At 42.9% G+C, this 21,276-nt stretch overlaps 1 protein-coding gene across 1 annotated transcript; it reads right to left on the reverse strand.

The window, feature by feature from the left end:
* Positions 1-716: 716 nt before the first annotated feature.
* On the reverse strand, positions 717-7,373 carry LOC143579321 (uncharacterized). Its single transcript, XM_077062663.1, has 7 exons — positions 7,055-7,373; positions 1,782-1,916; positions 1,555-1,642; positions 1,383-1,477; positions 1,115-1,282; positions 846-1,054; positions 717-767 (listed from the first exon to the last, which is right to left on the reverse strand). The coding sequence occupies exons 1-6, from the start codon at positions 7,371-7,373 to the stop codon at positions 894-896; spliced, it is 966 nt and encodes a 321-aa protein (XP_076918778.1). The 3' UTR covers positions 717-767; positions 846-893.
* Between the last annotated feature and the right edge of the window lie 13,903 nt (positions 7,374-21,276).

Below are 21,276 nucleotides of genomic sequence, written 5' to 3' on the forward strand. Positions count from 1 at the left end.
AGGTTGTAACTATTGTAACTATTTTTGTTACAAACTGAATTTAAGTAAAAACATATTTTATAATGGGCAACTTTGCCCCTTTCCTACATGCTTTATAGGGTGTACATAAAGCTTTGTATATTGTAAATTACTTAAAAACCTAGTGTTTTAATTTGCCCATGAGTGCTACATTATATATAGTATAGATAATAGTTACACTTCGGCGCATTTCATGCACATACAAACGGTATGGGGCTTGTTATATTCGGATTAATTTGTCCTTTTGCTCTTGGGCCGTAGCAAAGCCCAAGGTCGTAATGAGTTTGGTTCAGATAACACCAAGGACACGAGTTCAGCGGGTTTTGCTGGGATTGGAGTAAGTGGATGATGTTGCATTTTTGCAATTGGGTCATGAACTTGATTTCTAATTCCGCTGTACCAAGCTGGTATACATTATCAGCATAGTCGGATTAGTCACTCTTTGCAATGGTGATTGTCGAAGCAAAGGCTTGATTGATTTTAGCGAGACGAAGTCATCTAAGCCTACTATCTTAAAAGAAGATCGTGCACATAAGTTACATACCGAAACAGCTTACAGTGAACGCCTTAATGAATTAAAAGCTAGTTCCAAATCAGGTCTAAAGAATAGGAAATTAACAAAACCACCATTGCTGGTGTACTGAATCCATTCCATGAATAATAAATGTTAAAATCCAGAATGTTTTACTGCAAATTGTATCCATCCGCGATGTAGATCGTCTTCATGATCTATATTATTGTATGCCTGCCTGCACAAGTGTTATGATCTTCAGAATCAAAGCAACTGCATTGCCAAATATGAATGCATAGGTCAAGTTGTTGCCTACTGTTTAGCTTTGACTTTTGACTTCTTTGCAATGACTGTAACAAGGATTTCATGCCATTATTCTTGAAGATTCTCCAACTGCACTCTCCATTCTAGAGAACCACTCACCAATTCTGGTGTGCTCCACCATATCTCTGCCCGACTTTAACTGCCGAATAGGTCTCAACACCCCAAAAACAGCCAGATCAGCCAAATTAGGCTTGGAACCACCTGATGAATTGAAAGTTAGCACAACGTTAACTACAAAAACAAAATCATAAATGACCATACCTAGAAAGTCTCTACCATCAAGTGCATCAACCCATGTTTCTGCAGCGTCATACAAGGCTGCTCGTTCATCAGTAATATTGTATTTTTTCTTCAGTTTCTTCGACACAAAATACATAGCAGCAGCCCCAGCATATTTCACTGAATACTTCTCATATAGACTGAAGTTACCTACAAGTTCAGAAGCAGAACTTATTACACATTTAACTATAACATGAAACACATTTAATGATCATAAGATGCATTATATGCATAAACGTGCACACATTACCATTGTTAGCAATATAGTCAAAGGACTCCAAAGCCTCAGCAGTGTTCCGGTAGATGTTTGGTGATAGCATATGCACCAAATGCTCATCAACCCACCTACATGATCACACCATACTTTAGCACCATCAACACCTCTAAACAGTCTAGCAACTTATTAAGAATAAAAATAAAACCTGCGCCACTTGGTCTCTTCATCATCATTAGAGACAACTGATGAAGCTTTCACAGGAATAATCTTCTTCTCCATTTGATCAATAATAGCTGCCAGAAAGACTCATTGTGTCTTCAAAGGATAAATCAATTAACTGACTAAGCGTGCATACGCGCAATATCTAATCTGATTGATTATTGTTGACAATTATCGACATGACTTATGCATATTCATATATGAATAAAGTACCTGATGAATCAACCAGCGGTTCACCGTCCACCATTAATATAGGCATCTTCTTATACTCAGACCATTTGATTTCCTTCTTACCAAATGGATTCACCTCCACAACTTTGTATGGTATATTATAGTAATCCAGGAATGCTGAGAAAGCAACACAAAGCCAATTAAACTCCACACAACCTGACCTTATTTGAAACAAACCCGATTGCCACTAAGATTAAACGAGCCGAGCCGCTCTCAAGCTACTCAAAATCAGATCGATAAAAAGCTCGAAACGACCCGAGCCACATCGAACACAAGCCTAAAATAAAGCTTGTTTAAGTACCAAGCTAGTCAAGCCTTGTATGGAAAGATCGTTTAGGCTCCTCGAACCTTATGTATTTCTAAGATTGAACTTTTTTGGACTTCTTTGAGTCAACATTTCTCTCATTAAAGTTTTTTTTCTCAAAACATATAAAAATAACCGAAAACTTATACAAATAAACAATAAATGAGCTGAGCCAGACCCATCTCGAGCTTGGAAAAACGACTAACGGGCCGAGCTTGAGCTTTAAAAAAAGAACTTGAAACTAGCCAAGCTTGGGCAATCATAAGTCAAAACAAGCCGAGCTCAAGCCCAAAATAAATCTCGTTTAGTTATCAAGCTCGAGCCTTGTATGGAAAGATCATTTAGACATCTCGAGCCTTGTGTATTGTTAATTGTATTTAGTTAGGGTTTTAGCCCATTTGGTTAGATAGAGCCCATGGGCCTTTTATGGGCTGTTAGCTAGGGTTTAGTTGTGTATATATAGGTGTAGTGGCTTATGTATTAGACATACCTTCAAGTAATAAACATTACTTTCACTACAACCATCTTCTTTACATGGTATCAGAGCTACGGCTCTCGATCCAAACCCTAGCCGCGATCTGACCCGAACCCGAGTCTGACCAGCCGTCACCAGCAGCCTTCAGATCTGAAACAAGCTCCTGCCTTGTTGTTCTGTCCGAGCACTGTTCACGCGAGACTGTTCACCGGTACTGTTCATAGCCGGAAACACTGTTCAAGCCGGAAAACACTGTTCACTGCCGGGATTTCTGTTCGCTGCCGGAAAGTTACTGTTCTCTGCCGGAATTACTGTTCGCTGCCGGGATTAACTGTTCACGACGAGTAACTGTTTACGCCGGAATCTGTTCCTGCCCTCCACCCGCACTTGTTACTGTTCACAGTCAATTTTCAGTTTCGTGTATCACTATGGGCGAAAATACATACATGTATACATTTACTAAAGAAGAGCATGATCTTATTCAACGGTTTCTTACCTCCCAGTTGCCTCATCCTCAAACCAGCTCGGCACATTCAGGTAAACCTTCTAGCCTTGACTTATCATGGGTGATTGATTCTGGAGCCACACATCACATGACTGGGAATCGGGGTATTTTTTCTAGTATTCAAAATGTTTCCCATGCACCAGTACGTCTTGCCGATGGATCTTCATGTCCCGTTCTCGGCATAGGATCCATCAGTAACTCGGAAAACCTAAAACTGTCTTCTATCCTATTTGTTCCTAAATTTCCTACCAGTCTTTGTTCAGTGAGTCAGATTACCAAACAAAACAACTGTTCTGTGACCTTTTACCCAACTCACTGCGTTTTTCATGAACTAGGAACAAATCGGGTAACTGGTACTGGTTTTGAATCAGGAGGTCTCTATCGTATATCCCCGTTTTCGCATCCTGTAGCAAACTTATGTGATTCCGCTGTCAGGGAGGCTCACTGTCGGTTAGGTCATCCCTCTACAGCAGTTCTGAGGCAAATGCGACCAGATTTACCACTTTCGTCTTTTAATTTTCATTGTGAGTCGTGTCAACTTGGTAAACATACCAGGCGTCCCTATCCCCCTAGGATGCCCAATCGAGTCAGTTCTTGTTTTGAACTGTTGCATTCTGATGTATGGGGTCCTTGCCCTATCAAATCTACGTTGGGTTTTGAATATTTTATTACCTTTATTGATGACTATTCTCGCACTACTTGGGTTTATTTATTGAAATCTCGTAGTGAGGTATTTTCCATATTTCGAGAATTTAATGCTTATGTTCAAAACCAATTTAACACCACCATTAAAACTTTACGATCTGATAATGCTAAAGAATATTTTTCCACCGACTTTTCTTCATACTTAAAAACCAACGGCATTATTCATGAATCATCGTGTGCTTATACATCTCAACAAAATGGTGTGTCCGAACGCAAAAATCGTCACATATTGGATGTTGCTCGCACAATCATGATCCAATCACGTGTTCCTCATCGTTTTTGGGGAGATGCCGTTCTCACTGCCACATATCTGATTAACCGCATGCCCTCAACCGTTCTTCATGGTAAAACACCGTTTTCTATACTATTTCCCAACGATGATCCATTTCCTCTCGCACCTAAAGTATTTGGTTGTGTCGCCTATGTTCATGACCATAGTCCAAAAACCATCAAACTTGATCCTCGAGCCATTCGTTGTGTCTTTCTTGGTTACTCACGGGTTCAAAAAGGGTATCGATGCTATAGCCCATCACTTCACCGATACTTTACCAGTGCCGATGTCACTTTTCACGAGTCTCCTTACTTTCCCGAGTGTTCCACTCCTGTTTCTGACCCGTTTCCCGACCTCGATATACCCACATCTCCCTTCATCCCCACCATTCCTGTGTCAATTCCTTTTACCGATCCAATCTCTACTGATTCTGACCCACCGACAGAATCTCCGCCACTGCTTTTCACATATGCTAGGCGGGGTAGGGGTCAAACATCAGCGACTCTTGATTCACAACCTGGCCACGACCCCGAAATACCCTCCGATACTCCGCCTACATCTGAGCAATCCACACCTCTCACTACTACATCGTTACCCGATCCACCAACCTCTGACACACCTGTTTATGATCTTCCTGGTGCCCCACTTCCCGATATACCTATTTCCTTTCGCAAGGAACCCCGGACATGTACTCGTTACCCAATTCAGGACTATGTTGCCTACACCCACCTATCTCCTGAAACTCATGCGTACACCACTACCCTTGATTCCTACTCGATTCCCAAAAATGTGACGAGCGCTCTCGCTCACCCAGGATGGAGACAGGCTATGGAAGATGAAATCGGGGCTCTAAAGTCCAATCATACATGGGATCTTGAAACACTTCCTAAAGGGAAGCGTATTGTTGGTTGTCGTTGGGTGTTTACGGTTAAACTACACCCGGATGGCTCCCTACACCGCTTAAAGGCTCGGTTGGTTGCAAAAGGGTATTCTCAGGCATATGGCATTGATTACGATGAAACTTTCTCTCCGGTTGCTAAAATGCCATCTGTCCGTATTTGCATCGCTCTTGCTGCCATTAATCATTGGCCGCTCCACCAGCTTGATGTCAAGAACGCCTTTCTTAATGGTGTTCTTGAGGAGGAGGTATATATGGAGCAGCCCCCAGGGTTCGTCGTTGAGGAGGAGGCCTCGAAAGTTTGTAGACTACGTCGTTCTCTATATGGTCTTAAACAGTCTCCCAGAGCATGGTTTGGTCGATTCCCTAGTGTTATGGGACAGTTTGGGATGACGCGGAGTGCCTACGATCACTCTGTCTTCTTTAGACACCAGAAAGGGAAGAGGATTATCGTAGTTGTTTATGTGGATGACATTATAATCACAGGTGATGACGAGGTCGGGATTTCCGAACTCAAGCAGTTTCTTCAGTCTCAGTTTCAGGTAAGCGACTTAGGTCGACTGAGGTATTTCCTTGTCATAGAAGTATCCCGCTCTCCACAAGGAATACTTCTCTCCCAACGAAAGTATGTTCTTGATATGTTAACTGAATGTGGCTTACTGGGTTGTAAACCTGTTGATACACCAATGCTTCCTACAAAGAAACTCCTCCCAAAGGAAGGAGATCCAATGAAAGATCCTGAGCGATACAGACGGCTGGTTGGTAAACTTAATTATATAACCGTCACACGACCGGATATCTCCTTTACTGTCAGTGTTCTGAGCCAATTTATGGCTACACCATACACCGGTCACTGGGATGCTGCCCTTCGTGTCTTAAGATATCTTAAGACCTCACCTGGCTTGGGCATATTATACTCTGATCAGGGTCATTGTCGTGTAGGTGCCTTCACGGAAGAAGGAGATGGTCGAATATCAGGGTTCTCAGATGCAGATTGGGCAGGTTGTCCAATTTCTCGACGATCTACCACCGGATATTGTGTGTTTGTTGGGGGAAACCTTGTATCATGGAAGAGTAAGAAGCAACACACGGTCTCCCGGTCGAGTGCCGAATCAGAATATAGAGCCATGGCAGATGTAACATCAGAGATGACATGGGTTCGTCGTCTTCTCAGAGAGCTCGGGGTTGTTTCTAATGACTTGATGAGGCTATACTGTGATAATCAGTCAGCTATTCACATAGCCAAGAATCAAGTATTTCATGAGAGGACAAAACATATTGAGGTCGACTGCCACCTTATCAGAGATCGGGTAGTAGGCACACAAATTGATCCTCCTTCCATTCAACCAGTTCATGTGAAGACAAATTTTCAGCTAGCAGACATTCTAACTAAACCGCTCCGGAAAGCTCAGATAGATTTTATTTGTAACAAGTTGGGCATGATTAACATCTATGCTCCAACTTGAGGAGGAGTGTTAATTGTATTTAGTTAGGGTTTTAGCCCATTTGGTTAGATAGAGCCCATGGGCCTTTTATGGGCTGTTAGCTAGGGTTTAGTTGTGTATATATAGGTGTAGTGGCTTATGTATTAGACATACCTTCAAGTAATAAACATTACTTTCACTACAACCATCTTCTTTACATGTATTTTTAAGATTGAACTTTTTTTGGACTTCAATATATTAATTTCACACTGCACAGCCGAGCTCAAGCCGAGATTTGGCTTATTAATTTCACACTGCAAACGAGCTGATCCGCTCTCAAGCTACGCAAAATCAGATCGATAACAAGCTCGAAACAAAGCCTAGCCTTATCGAACCCAAGCCTAAATAAAGCTTGTTTACTTATCAAACTCTAGCCTTGTATGGGAAGATCATTTAAGCTCCTAGAGCCTTATGGACTGTATATTAACTTCAGACTGAACAGCAGAGCCGAGCCGAGCTTTGGCTTATTAAAGACTTTTCTCAAAACATATAAAAATAACCGAAAACTCAAATAAATTAATAAACAATAAACGAGCGTAGCCAGAACCGATCTCGAGGTTGAAAAAAAAAAACTAATGAGCCGAGCTTGAGCTTTAAAAACAGAAGTCGATACCTTTAACCTTGTTACAGAAGGGACACGCACACGCTTCGTACTGGTAAAGCACGACATCCTTGGGTACAATAACACGCTCTTTAGCATACGCCTCTTGTTCCACCAATCGTGATACAGCAACGGTAGCGGCGGCAAGAGCACCTAACGACAGAGAAAGCTTAGCTGCACCGGAGTATCCGCCGGAGAATTTGGATCGTACGGATGTTGAAAGCCACCTCCGAGAAGAATTGACGTAAGCGGAAGCTGTGTGTTGTTCGGTGGATGCCAGAAGGGATTTGGAAAGAGCAGAGGAAGAGACGAGAACTGAAGCTCTTCGCATTGTTACGAAGTTTGCGTGTGAAATGTCTTATGGGGTTTTAGATCTCGTAATCGTAATGGTGTTTCTGGTCTTACCGCCCGGCTTTGTTCATGATCGTACAAATGTTACAGCTGCGTCCTTAGACTTTAACCTTTGTTACACTGTTTTTTTTTCCTAAAAGACTCATCCCACCATTCAAATTTGGAGAGTCCCGTTGCCTCATCTGTCAAGTTTGTGCTATCTTAACCGGGACTCATACTGACTTCAGAGTTTGGCTTGGACATCATTTAAGCTGTATTGTTACTTTGTTAAAGTATATTATAAAACAACTAGTTTTTTACGGGTTCGGTTGACTAACATATAAATATTAAATAACAAAAAAAACCTTTGTTCGGTCAATAAAACCCGAGCATTTTCGGTTTCGGGCGCTGCGACGGAGAGTTGGTAAACTCGGGCGTTGCTAAAACCTAAGCATTGTTGGTTCCGGGAGTTGCTACGGCGAGTCAATGCCGAATTCAGTTGGTTTCGGTTACGGTCGTTCATTCCGGAAGTAAACCAAAAGGTCAGTAAAGCCTAGACGTTGATAAAAACCTAATGTTGTCTGTCCCCGGGGGTTCCAATGGTGAGTCGAGGTGAATAACAGTTTGATTATCAAATTTGAAAAAAAAAGAAAAAAAAAACAAAATGATGTGGACCACTTTGGTGCCGCCAGTTAACGTCACCAAAGTTGTCAATCTACCTATATTATTAAAGCAACACAATGCTTCCACATGTCATTTAATTAGACCATCCACATAGGTTGCAAAGTGTACAAGTTTGCAATTTTCTTACATAAATGATAAAATAAAAAATATGTTGTTGGTGGCAATCAAACCCCTACCTTACTTTTAAAATGCTTGTGGCTTACCAACTCACCTAGGATGAATTGATGTTTTCCTTTTCTTTTACTTAATTGTTATAGATTCGCAACATTCCATTTTATTTTATTTTTTTAACCACATGTGTATTACATGGACTTTATCTTATTATATATATTGTATAATGTATAATTTGGTTTAAAGCATATTTGGTATTGAGTTTGAAAAATGCTTATTGGCTTATTGGTGTCTTAAAAAAGCAATAAATAAAAATGTGTTTGACAATCACAAAAATCTTTCTTATTTTAGTTTTTGAATGAGTTAAAAAACAGTTTTTCAAAAACCCCAAATCCTGGCTCTTCAAAATGGCTTTTTAAAAAAACCAATAAGCAAATAAGCATTTTTTAAACTCAATCCCAAACATGCTCTTACTATAAAAAATGTTCTTTTTTTGCTTTGAGTAAAAAATTACACGAAAGATTTGTGTGATATGTTGTTATATTGGATTGGGTCCTCAAGTATAAGATATTACATGTTTGGTCAGATAAGATGCATAAACTTAACATGTGGAGTCCCCAACTTGGATGATGGTTATATGTATTGATTAGACTCTTAAACTCTCTGTCAGTCGATAATCAGTATTACTCTAAATATTGTTTGATTATATATATAAGAAAAAATTATACGTGTAAAATAACATTTTCAGTTTTAGCTGTTCACACAGATGCCACCTTATGCACCCATGGATTGTATACTGAAGAGGTAGGTCCCAGCAGAGCCCAGTTGGACCCGCAAGACTCACCTTGAAAAGGGACGTCTGCGCAGTTGAACCCGCAAGACTCCTTAACGGACGTTTGCGCGGTTGAACCCGCAAGACTTAACTTAAAGGGACGTCTGCGCAGAGACCAACTGGATCCGCAGGACCTACCATGCTCAGAGACGTGACGTCCTTACGCGCAGTACGCAAGCTGTTCCCGCAGGAAAAGCCTCCCAATGGTGAAGTACTCTGCCTGTTCCCGCAGCTGCGGATACAAGCCATCAGGGAAGGCTACCTGCGCAGCAAAGCTACACGCACAAGGCACTTAGCTCTCATAATAATTCAGTAATGTCACCTGAAGAAGGAATGAGCAAAGCCGGGAACTCTCCCGCACAAGGCCGGGAGAACTCCCGCCCAAATGAGCCAGTCCGTACGATACTGGAGGATCTTTTGTACTGTACCTGACGAGGTATGGACAAAAGATCTGACCAAGGATACGACAGCTCACTGACAACAGTATGACGAGCAGCACGCTCTTGTACTGTATGTCACTATTAGCCGCTGCCTACTCACCAACCTGTCGGAGGACGTGCATAGCCTGCAGTTGGTGGAACAGGAATAGTACACAGCCGGTCTGGTCACTATCAGCCGCTGCCTACCCACCAACTACCAGCATGGCATGTGCGTAGCCCATAGTTGGCAGAACAGGAACACTATTCAGCCGGCTGTACCTTCTTGGAAACCTACCTTCGGCTATAAATACTCCAACACCTTGGAATGGTATATCATCTTATCTTCTTGTATCTCATCTTATATCTTATATCTTATACCTGATATCTGCTCTAGCAATCTCTTAATATACACTTATATTCAAGAGCAATCTAGTCTGATTCTCACGCCGGAGGGTGGTCACAAGGAGGTACCCCCCCTTCTCAGTGACGAGCTCACGGTGTCTGTTTTGCAGGTTATCAGAAGAACCATCTTTGCCGGATCTAACCCCTCGTGGGAAACATCTATTCAACCCCCAGATTATCCGTAATCTGCTCGGGGTAGATTAGTGTTTCTTCATTGGCGCCATCCGTGCATAAAAGCTAGAACTTAATTCTTTTTCAGTTTTCTCAAAACTTCTGAAAAGATGGTTAAAGAAACCCCGGTAACCACAACCCCAGCTACTGAGGGGAATACCGGCGACTACACAGTTTTTACGAACACTACCCCGGTTACCCAAGCCGGGGCAAGTGCAGTAAATTTTACGAACACTACCCCAGTTACCCGAGCTGGGGTAAGTGCAGTAAATAATCGCTCACTGGGATTCACCGATACCCAGTTAGAGAGACAACGAACGAGGCTCCCCCGCCAAACACTCGACGAAGTTAAAGCGTGGGCGGAAGCACGTCAAAAAGAATTCCAAGCTGAGTTGGATGAACGCTTACGTTCACTCCAACAGCCTGAGGAATTCGGAGAGTACTTGGACGATGATTCGGAGGAATCCGATAGTGACGCAAACCCTCGTCATAGGACGAAAGGGAAGCGTAAGGAAACGGACTCCCAACCGAGAAGGCATTTTGAAGAAACCTTCAAACCAAAAAACGCGGGTGGAAACCCACGTGACTTTTCCAAAGCATTTAGACCAACTGCGGCAAATGCGGGAACGTCCAAATTTGCAAGGGACATTGCGGAAGCAATCGCCCCGAAAAGTGCCAAACAGATGTCCAACATCGGCACTTACGATGGTATATCTGATCCAGACGATCATTTGAACAGATTCATAGCGGGGGCAACCGTCAGTAATTGGACGGAACCTACATGGTGTTACATGTTCCGAATGACGCTTGTTGGGCCAGCTAGAGCGTGGTTCGATCGTCTACCGGTCCACCACATCTACGATTGGGAAGACTTCCAGCAGAAATTTAGCCAACACTTCAGCCAACAAAGAAAGTATACCGAAGAGCAATGGACAATCCTCAATTGCATTCGAGAAAAATGATGAATCTTTGCCAGACTTCATCACTCGCTTCAACTCAAAGAAGCTAAGTCTGGGTAATATTAGCGAAGATCTTGTTCGCGCTGCTTTCATCCAGGGCGCGAACGACCCAGAGCTCATCCGCACCTTAACGGGTAGAGATGGCATGCCATCCACATGGGATGCCATCATGACAGCAGCTAAACGCTTTGCGGAAACAGAGAAGCAACTGGGTAGAGATCTCCCCCAGAGCACAAACCTCTACACCCAGAAAACAAGAGAAGACAACGTCCTTACCGCCCGACTAAACAAAAAGCGGAAGCTAGGCATTTGGCAGTCAAGGGTAAACTTTGACACCTCATCCGACTTACAACATCGATTAGGCGGAAGGGATAACGTACAGTCGAACCAGAACTCCAGATGGACGCCACTCACCAAAAGCGTCACCGAGATATTCGCCACTGAGGAGCTCCCATGGCCAAAGGCTCCAATAATCCGACATCGTCACAATGCTGATCGGAGCAAATACTGTGACTTTCACAGGACAAACGGCCACAACACTGAAGAATGCACAGACGTGAGGGACATCGTCGAAGCATTTGTCAGAGATGGGACGCTCGCGCACCTCGTGGCGTAACGAACGCTGAGCAGGCTGATGCGTGTAGAACCCCAGTTGGGGAAAACACGAATAAAATTGCAGCTTCAATGTTGGAGACTACATACTGCGTAAGCAACGAGATCCCGAACCAGGTGCATATCGGATCGATGGCACTCCCATCCCAACAACATAGAAGGGAGCTCAATTACACAGTTTGCATGTAGATCAATTCCAAACTTGTAAAGAAAAGGCCCAGAGCCACTTCTAATGGAAATGATTCTCCTTAGAACATTGATGCTGATGATCTTACATTTATACTTTACGAACTTTCCACACTGATATGCCGGTCTTCACCGCATACATAAGTGGGGAAGTAAGTCGTTGCTTGTGGAAGGCGGTAAAACCCGCATCAACACAAAAAACGGCAAACCTTCACGCAGGTCAGTCATAGGTAAAGTTTGGTCATCCCACTAAACGAAAGTGCCGGTCCTAACCGCACAAATCATGATAGAGGAAACCGAACTAACCTATTGATAACCGCGCGTCGAACGGTCAATTTATTCAAAACACTGATGCCGGTTTTCACCGCATAAATGTGTAAAGTCGTTGCTTGTGGAAGGCGGCAAAACCCGCATAAACACAATAAACGGAAAACCTTCACGCAGGTCAGTTATAGGTAAAGTTTGGTGATCCCACTAAATGAAAGTGCCAGACCTAACCGCACAATTCATGATAGAGGAAACCGAACTAACCTATTGATATGTTTTATAACCTATTGATGCTCTGATACCAACTTGTAAGGCCCCGTCACCGGTAACCCTACTTTCGTGTTGGATTTACTCATAAACACAGTTCTAAATATCAGAGTTAATTAAAACTTTACGCGGAATATAAAACTTTCATAAAACATTACATATCAATTCATAATCATGTCGTAAAACATTCCTTTTGTCTTTCCAAAATTAAAACATAACTTATAAAACATATCAGATCTTCAGATGCCAGGCTTTAGTCTTCTGCCATGTGTTCAATTCTTTCTGCTCGAAGAAGTACTTTAAACTCTTATGATCTGTATAGATAGTGCACTTAGTACCGTACAGGTAATGCCTCCATATCTTAAGAGCATGCACTACAGCTGCTAACTCCAAATCATGCGTCGGATAAGTACTCTCATGGACTTTCAACTGTCTAGACGCGTAGGCTATCACCTTCCCTCGTTGCATCAACACGCAACCTAACCCTTGATGCGAGGCATCAGCACAAACAACAAAATCCTCATCACCATCGGGTAAAGTAAGGATTGGAGCTTGCGTGAGTCTCTTCTTCAATTCTTCAAAGGCTTCCTCCTGAAACTTCCCCCAACTGAATACTATCGACTTTCGGGTCATACCGGTCAGCGGTGCGGCTATCTTGGAGAAACCTTCGATGAATCTCCTATAGTAGCCAGCTAACCCTAGGAAGCTTCGTATATCAGTCGGATTCTGCGGAGTCTTCCAATTCGTTATCGCTTCAATCTTAGCTGGGTCCACGGTAATCCCCTCCGGATTAACCACATGACCTAAAAATTGCACTTCTCTTAACCAGAACGCGCACTTCGAAAACTTGGCATACAACTTCTCTTTCTTCAGAACTTCCAATACTTCTCTCAAATGCTCCGCATGGTCAGACTCGCTCCTTGAATATATTAATATGTCATCAATGAAAACGATAACTGACTTATCCAACATTGGTCGACACACCCTGTTCATCATGTCCATAAATGCTGCAGGAGCATTTGTTAGACCGAATGACATTACGAGGAACTCGTAGTGTCCATATCGCGTTCGGAACGCTGTCTTAGGGACGTCTACCTCCTTTACCTTCAGTTGATGGTAGCCTGATCTGAGATCTATTCGTGAGAACCAACTCGAACCTTGCAGTTGGTCAAACAGATCGTCAATCCTAGGCAAGGGGTATCTATTCTTTACCGTAAGCTTATTCAACTCACGATAGTCTATGCACATTCTCATACTTCCATCCTTTTTCTTCACAAACAAAACCGGTGCGCCCCACGGAGAAACACTCGGTCTGATAAAACCCTTGTCGAGGAGTTCTTGCAGTTGTGACATCAATTCTTTCATCTCGGACGGTGCTAGACGGTAAGGCGCTTTCGCGACGGGCTGGGCTCCTGGTATTAAATCTATCTGAAATTCTATCTCTCGCTCAGGTGGCAACCCCGGAAGATCCTCAAGGAATACTTCTGGGTAGTCGCGCACAATAGGAACATTCTTCATTTCTTTCGTCTCGGCCGTAGCGTTGACAACATACGCCAGGTAGGCACCGCACCCTCGCCTTAACAAACCCTCGGCTTTTATCATCGAAATGACATTAAGCCCATAACTCTCCTTATCACCATAAACCGTCACCGCACTACCATCCAATGACTTTAACCTTATCATCTTACTTTTACATACTATCTGAGCCTCAAACTCAGACAACCAATCCATACCCAAGACTACATCGAACCCTCCTAAGGCCATAACATACAAAGTAACAGGGAACTCATGTCCCTCTAACTCTATCTTACAATTCTTAACCATTTTTGTTATTTTCACCGAAGTGTCACTTGCGGTTTCTACTACAAAAGTTTCAGACACTCGGCAGCCTTTCATTTTAGCTAGTTTACTAAACGTCGTAGCTACAAAACTTCTATTCGCACCAGAATCAAATAATACAGAAGCGGAAACATCGTTCACTAGAAACGTACCTGTGACGACATCCGGAATCTGCCTGGCTTGTTCCTGGGTCAGCATGTAGGCTCTAGTTCTGGGCCTAGCTTGATCGGCATCCTTCTTTCCACTACCTCCAGCTACACCTTCAGTGCACTCCCTTGACATATGGCCTGTCTTGCCACATTTGTAACATGCTGGCTTCGCACTGCACTCATTGGCATAATGCCCTACCTTCCCGCACTTATAACAGGCATTCGACCCCATTCTGCATTCTCCACCATGAGCCTTTCCACATTTGAGACAAACATTAGAACTTTTACCCCACTTGCACTCACCACCATGCCTCTTTCCGCAGGTCTTACACGATCTCTTCTCCCACACTTTCTGTTTCTTATCCTTGGAGTTCCATAACTGAGTACCGGGTCGTTTAGCAGGAGTGACCCCTTTCTTCTCTTTCTCTTCGTCCCTTTCCACCCTATCATCCGCGGCCACGTCAGCATAGACCATTTCCGCGAGTCCAACAGCCGAATCAAAAGTAGCAGGTTGAATCGCCCTGACTAACATGCGGACCTTTTGTGGCAACCCCCTCACATAACATTTGATTCTCTTGACCTCAGTGTCAACCATGTCAGGCACCAACCTAGATAGTCGGTTGAACTCCGTGGTATACTCACGATGCGTCATCATACCGGCTTTTAAATTCTGGAACTTCATCTCCGTTCTTTCAACCTCGGCATCTGCACAGAACTTCTTCATTACCAACTCTTTCAAATCTTCCCACTTCATCTCTTTGATCTCTTCACGGGTCTTCCTCTGCTCCACACTCTCCCACCAATACATAGCCTCATCTACGAATGACTGAGTAGCATAACCCACAGCTTGGTCGGGACGGCAGTCGCTAATGCGGATAACCTTGTCCATAGCGGTTATCCACTGGAGAGTAGCGATTGCGTCTCCTAAACCAGTCAGCTTAGGCGGGTCACAACCTTTGAAGGACTTATAGCTGCACCCACCTTGTCCTCCTCTCCTATCATCGACTTTCACAGACTTATCCCCACTCGAGGCCCCTCTTTCACCTTCCCCATCCTTTCTACCATCACCACCCGCCCCTTCAGCAGTTCGCTCACGGCTTCCAGCAGATCCTTCGGGATTCAGGTTCTTCACAGCAGCAACTACAGCCTGAACGATGGCTGCTTGAACTGCGGGGCTAAGTTGAACTTCTTCGTTGTTGTTCTGGTCTCCTCCAGCTGCGCTTCCTTCATCTTCGGTGTGGGAAGCTTCTTCTACCGAAGGTTGCCGGACAAGACGAGGCCTGCCACGACGTCCAGTGCGACCCCCAGTTTCAACAAATTCTCCAGCTCCAGCCATTAGTATTCTAAAGGGGAAAACACAAACATCGTCACTCAAGGAACCGTTTAGTACAAGGATGGTAAGGCTAACAGGTAATAACAGTGGCCAGTTGTGATTAGCTGATCACGTTACTTTCCGTGTCCTATACACTTCCTTTTATGAGTCTATTTGTGCTGGTTCTACTTAAGTAGTTAGTCAAATCAACAATCAATTATTCCTATCCGTACCAATCTCATATCCTTTCTTTCTCATTAACATATATCATTTAATCATACCTTTCACCTTTACTGATCTTGCTTGAGCGACACATGGCATTCTTGAACTGGCATCTTCTTTCTTTTCTTACTTAAATCCCATTCTCTGTTCAAGTCTAAGCATGTAGGATGCTTAAATCTCTTGAACTTTGCTCTGATACCAACTTGTAAGGCCCCGTCACCGGTAACCCTACTTTCGTGTTGGATTTACTCATAAACACAGTTCTAAATATCAGAGTTAATTAAAACTTTACGCGGAATATAAAACTGTCATAAAACATTACATATCAATTCATAATCATGTCGTAAAACATTCCTTTTGTCTTTCCAAAATTAAAACATAACTTATAAAACATATCAGATCTTCAGATGCCAGGCTTTAGTCTTCTGCCATGTGTCCTCCACTCAAGCCAGCTGTCTCATCCTACTCACCTGCGTGCATACTAAAAGTCAGCTACGCTGAGTGAGTTCTAGTTAATCATACAATACCATACAATACCTTATTACATACATACGTACTTAACCTCATAACTTTCTTTTATACACACATAAGTACTCATACCTTCATTCTTACTTGCATACTTTCTTTCTTACTTACATACTTTCTTTACATTCATAATCATACGTTTTAAAGAGCCTTTCGCCCTATAACCTCACAGATATTATAAGGGTCTGGTCCCTAACATCACAGATATTATAAGGGTCTGGTCCCTAACATCACAGATATTATGAAGGGTCTGGTCCCTATCCTCACAGATATTATAAGGGTCTGGTCCCTAACATCACAGATATTATAAGGGTCTGGTCCCTAACATCACAGATATTATAAGGGTCTGGTCCCTAACATCACAGATATTATAAGGGTCTGGTCCCTTGCTTTCGAATATTAGTAGGGTTCAGTTCCATCTTCGTTACCATACAACCATGCAACATACCTCGAGTATTATTAGGGCTTGGTACCCTTTTCGTAACCATACAACCATACAACCGTCATTTCCTTCTTTTATTAACTTTATTACGTTCATACACATAAACATACATATCATACTTGCCATATTTATAACGTTACAACCTGACAGTACGTGCAATATCCGAAGATCGTTCACGAACCATCAAGCAATCATTCATACATATCACATATATCACATATGGCTTTATAACGTTACAACCTGACAGTTCGTGCAATATCCGAAGATCGTTCACGAACCATCAAGCAATCATTCATACATATCACATATATCACATATGGCATACACTTATCACTTAGGATAAATGTATTAACAACACATCAAGTATGCACACAGCCCCGAAAACATAACAAGGAATGGGGCTAGAAACTCACCTGGATCCTGTTACGCTCGCCGTTGATCGTAATTCCTTTCTTTAACTGGGCTCGGCTAACTGTATAATATTTACACATATCAATTAACTACTACTACTCGTTTTGTATTTCTATCTATATATGACCCACAACGAACGGGGGTCCAGGGGCAGCGCCCCTGGCAGCGGGGTTCTAGAGGCGGCAGCCCCTAGCGGGGTCCAAGGGGCAGAGCCCCTGGCTGGGGTTAAGCTGCCAGGTCAGCTTGGAAAAATTTTATTTTCGATAACTGCCTTAACACATTTTCCATTAGGTTTTTAATTTATTTTATAAACGAACTTCACTTCAGGCGAAGTTAAACCTTAGGCGAACTTGGCTTCAGGCGAAGTTAAACCTCAGGCGAACTTGGCTTCAGGCGAAGTTATACCTTAGGCAAACTTGGCTTCAGGCGAAGTTAAACCTTAGGCGAACTTGGCTTCAGGCGAAGTTAAACCTTAGGCGAACTTGGCTTCAGGCGAAGTTAAACCTTAGGCAAACTTGGCTTCAGGCGAAGTTATACCTTAGGCGAACTTGGCCGTAGGCGAAGTTATCCTTAGGCGAAGTTACGCTTGAAGGCGAAGTTACGCTTGAAGGCGAAGTTCATCAGGCGAACTTAATCTTGCAGGCGAAGTTATCGCGCTGCAGATCTGTTTGCCCATAAATCCTTCGTTTCTTAGCCAAATAACTCGATTTTGGTACCCACGGAATCGTATGATCGGCGCCTACAAATCCCAACCATCAAATCGGCCTAAAATCGACGTTTTAGGGGTCCGATTTGAGCAGTTTGGGTTTCGGGTTCGGTTAACCCATCAAATCCTAACCATTTTCAGTAATATAAGCTTTGGTGGATTTGTTCTTACCTTACCAACTCAGATCTATCAACAAAATCTCGGGTCTCGGCTTCGAATCTTGATCGGTTAGTATGTGTGTGTTTTGAGTGTGTGAAGAAAGAAGGTGGAAATGAAAGATTGGGTTTGGGATGGGATATTTATATCCCTCTAAGCCCACGGACCCGAGGCCCATTCTCATTTAACCCATCTTACGCAATCAAAGCCCAACTCCCTCCTTACTCGACATTAAATAATTAACAACGTGAAATCACTAAACATAACTTTCTTTATTTATAATTAAAATTTAGGATGTTACAAGTCTTCCCCCCTTAAAGAGGTTTCGTCCCCGAAACCTAACTATTACATAAACAAACTAGGGTAAAACTTGCGCATCTCATCCTCGACTTCCCAAGTAGCATCTGATCCCTTGCGGTGTTTCCATATCACTTTCACCAAGGGTATAATCTTGCGACGAAGCTGCTTCTCCTTGCGATCAACGATCTTTATCGGTTGCTCGATGTAGTTCAATTGTTCATCAACCTCAATGTCCATTAATGGCACGTGAAACGTGTCATCAGCTAGACACTTCCTCAGATGAGAAACATGGAAGGTTGAATGAATTCCTTCTAACTCATCGGGTAAATCCAGCTTATAAGCTACTTCCCCCACACGATACAAAACTTTAAATGGTCCAATGTACCTCGGACTTAGCTTCCCTCTCTTTCTAAAACGGATAATTCCTTTCCAAGGCGAGACCTTAAGCATCACATAGTCGCCAACGTTAAACTCAATTGGTCGTCGCCAACGTTAAACTCAATTGGTCGTCGCCGCTTATCTGCATAAGACTTTTGTCTGTCTTGAGCGGCTTTCATTCTTGCTTTGATCTGATCGAACTTTGAAGACGTTTCTTGAACCACTTCTAGGCTTCCCATTTCCTTTTGACCAATCTCACCCCAACACACCGGGGTTCTACATCGTCGACCGTAAAGCATCTCAAACGGTGGCATACCAATGCTCGAATGGTAACTGTTGTTATAGGAGAACTCTGCCAGATGCAGATGATCATCCCAGCTTCCACCAAAATCTAAAACACAAGCACGTAGCATATCCTCAAGGGTTTGGATCGTCCTTTCGGACTGTCCATCGGTTTGAGGATGGTACACCGTACTGATGTTCAACCTCGTCCCCATAGCTTCATGGAATTTCTTCCAGAACCTCGAAGTAAACCGTGTATCCCTATCAGACACGATCGATAACGGTACTCCATGCTTGGTTACCACTTCCTTGATGAACAAGCTTGCTAACGTTTCTGACGAGATGGCCTCTCGTATGGGCAGAAAGTGAGCACTCTTGGTCAAACGGTCCACAATCACCCAGATGGTATCATGTTGCTTAGCTGTACGAGGTAGCTTAGTTATGAAATCCATGGTGATGTGTTCCCATTTCCACTCCGGTATCCCTAGCGGTTGCATCTTCCCATAAGGCTTTTGGTGCTCGGCCTTGACTTGTAAGCAAGTTAAGCACTTACTAACATAATCCACTACATCATTCTTCATTCCTGGCCACCAGTAATCTCTTTTCAAGTCTTGGTACATCTTTGTAGCTCCAGGATGGATTGAGTACCTTGACTTATGAGCTTCATCTAAGATTCGACTTCTAAGATCACCATGGCGTGGAATCCACATACGGTCAAATCTAGTTTTAACTTCATGAGTGTTTTCCATCAACTCATCTTGCTGGCCATAAATCCTTTCTTTCTTTACTAACCCTTCGTTTACTAACACCTCTGACTGCACTTTGATGATTTCTTCAAAAAGACTTGAGTTCATGATCAACTTATATGACTTCACGGTTGCAAGGACTTCCTCATTCTTACGACTTAGCGCATCAGCGACCACGTTAGCTTTACCGGGGTAATACTTAATCTCACAGTCGTAATCCTTTATCAATTCTAACCATCTTCTCTGCCTCATGTTCAATTCTTTCTGCTCGAAAAAGTACTTTAAACTCTTATGATCTGTATAGATAGTACACTTAGTACCGTATAGATAGTACACTTAGTACCGTACAGATAACTGCCTTAACACATTTTCCATTAGGTTTTTAATTTATTTTCTAAACGAACTTCACTTCAGGCGAAGTTAAACCTTAGGCGAACTTGGCTTCAGGCGAAGTTAAACCTTAGGCGAAATTGGCTTCAGGCGAAGTTAAACCTTAGGCGAACTTGGCTTCAGGCGAAGTTAAACCTTAGGCGAACTTGGCCGTAGGCGAAGTTATCCTTAGGCGAACTTGGCTTCAGGCGAAGTTAAACCTTAGGCGAAGTTACGCTTGAAGGCGAAGTTACGCTTGAAGTCGAAGTTCATCAGGCGAACTTAATCTTGCAGGCGAAGTTATCGCGCTGCAGATCTGTTTGCCCATAAATCCTTCGTTTCTTAGCCAAATAACTCGATTTTGGTACCCACGGAATCGTATGATCGGCGCCTACAAATCCCAACCATCAAATCGGCCTAAAATCGACGTTTTAGGGGTCCGATTTGGGCAGTTTGGGTTTCGGGTTCGGTTAACCCATCAAATCCTAACCATTATCAGTAATATAAGCTTTGGTGGATTTGTTCTTACCTTACCAACTCAGATCTATCAACAAAATCTCGGGTCTCGGCTTCGAATCTTGATCGGTTAGTATGTGTGTGTTTTGAGTGTGTGAAGAAAGAAGGTGGAAATGAAAGATTGGGTTTGGGATGGGATATTTATATCCCTCTAAGCCCACGGACCCGAGGCCCATTCTCATTTAACCCATCTTACGCAATCAAAGCCCAACTCCCTCCTTACTCGACATTAAATAATTAACAACGTGAAATCACTAAACATAACTTTCTTTATTTATAATTAAAATTTAGGATGTTACAAGTCTTCCCCCCTTAAAGAGGTTTCGTCCCCGAAACCTAACTATTACATAAACAAACTAGGGTAAAACTTGCGCATCTCATCCTCGACTTCCCAAGTAGCATCTGATCCCTTGCGGTGTTTCCATATCACTTTCACCAAGGGTATAATCTTGCGACGAAGCTGCTTCTCCTTGCGATCAACGATCTTTATCGGTTGCTCGATGTAGTTCAATTGTTCATCAACCTCAATGTCCATTAATGGCACGTGAAACGTGTCATCAGCTAGACACTTCCTCAGATGAGAAACATGGAAGGTTGAATGAATTCCTTCTAACTCATCGGGTAAATCCAGCTTATAAGCT

Source organism: Bidens hawaiensis, unplaced genomic scaffold (genome assembly GCF_021521415.1).
Source record: "Bidens hawaiensis isolate Kalapana, Puna unplaced genomic scaffold, B.hawaiensis_p1.1 tig00029659_1, whole genome shotgun sequence".
NCBI lineage: Eukaryota > Viridiplantae > Streptophyta > Magnoliopsida > Asterales > Asteraceae > Bidens > Bidens hawaiensis.

Bases quoted from the DNA above. Each gene is read 5' to 3' on its own strand.
- LOC143579321 (XM_077062663.1), bottom strand. From the start codon at position 7,373: ATGCGAAGAGCTTCAGTTCTCGTCTCTTCCTCTGCTCTTTCCAAATCC. The intron at 1,643-1,781 runs GTACTTTATTCA...TCTTTCTGGCAG, and splicing joins ACCGCTGGTTGATTCATCAG to CTATTATTGATCAAATGGAG. The intron at 1,283-1,382 runs GTAATGTGTGCA...CTGAACTTGTAG, and splicing joins TGACTATATTGCTAACAATG to GTAACTTCAGTCTATATGAG.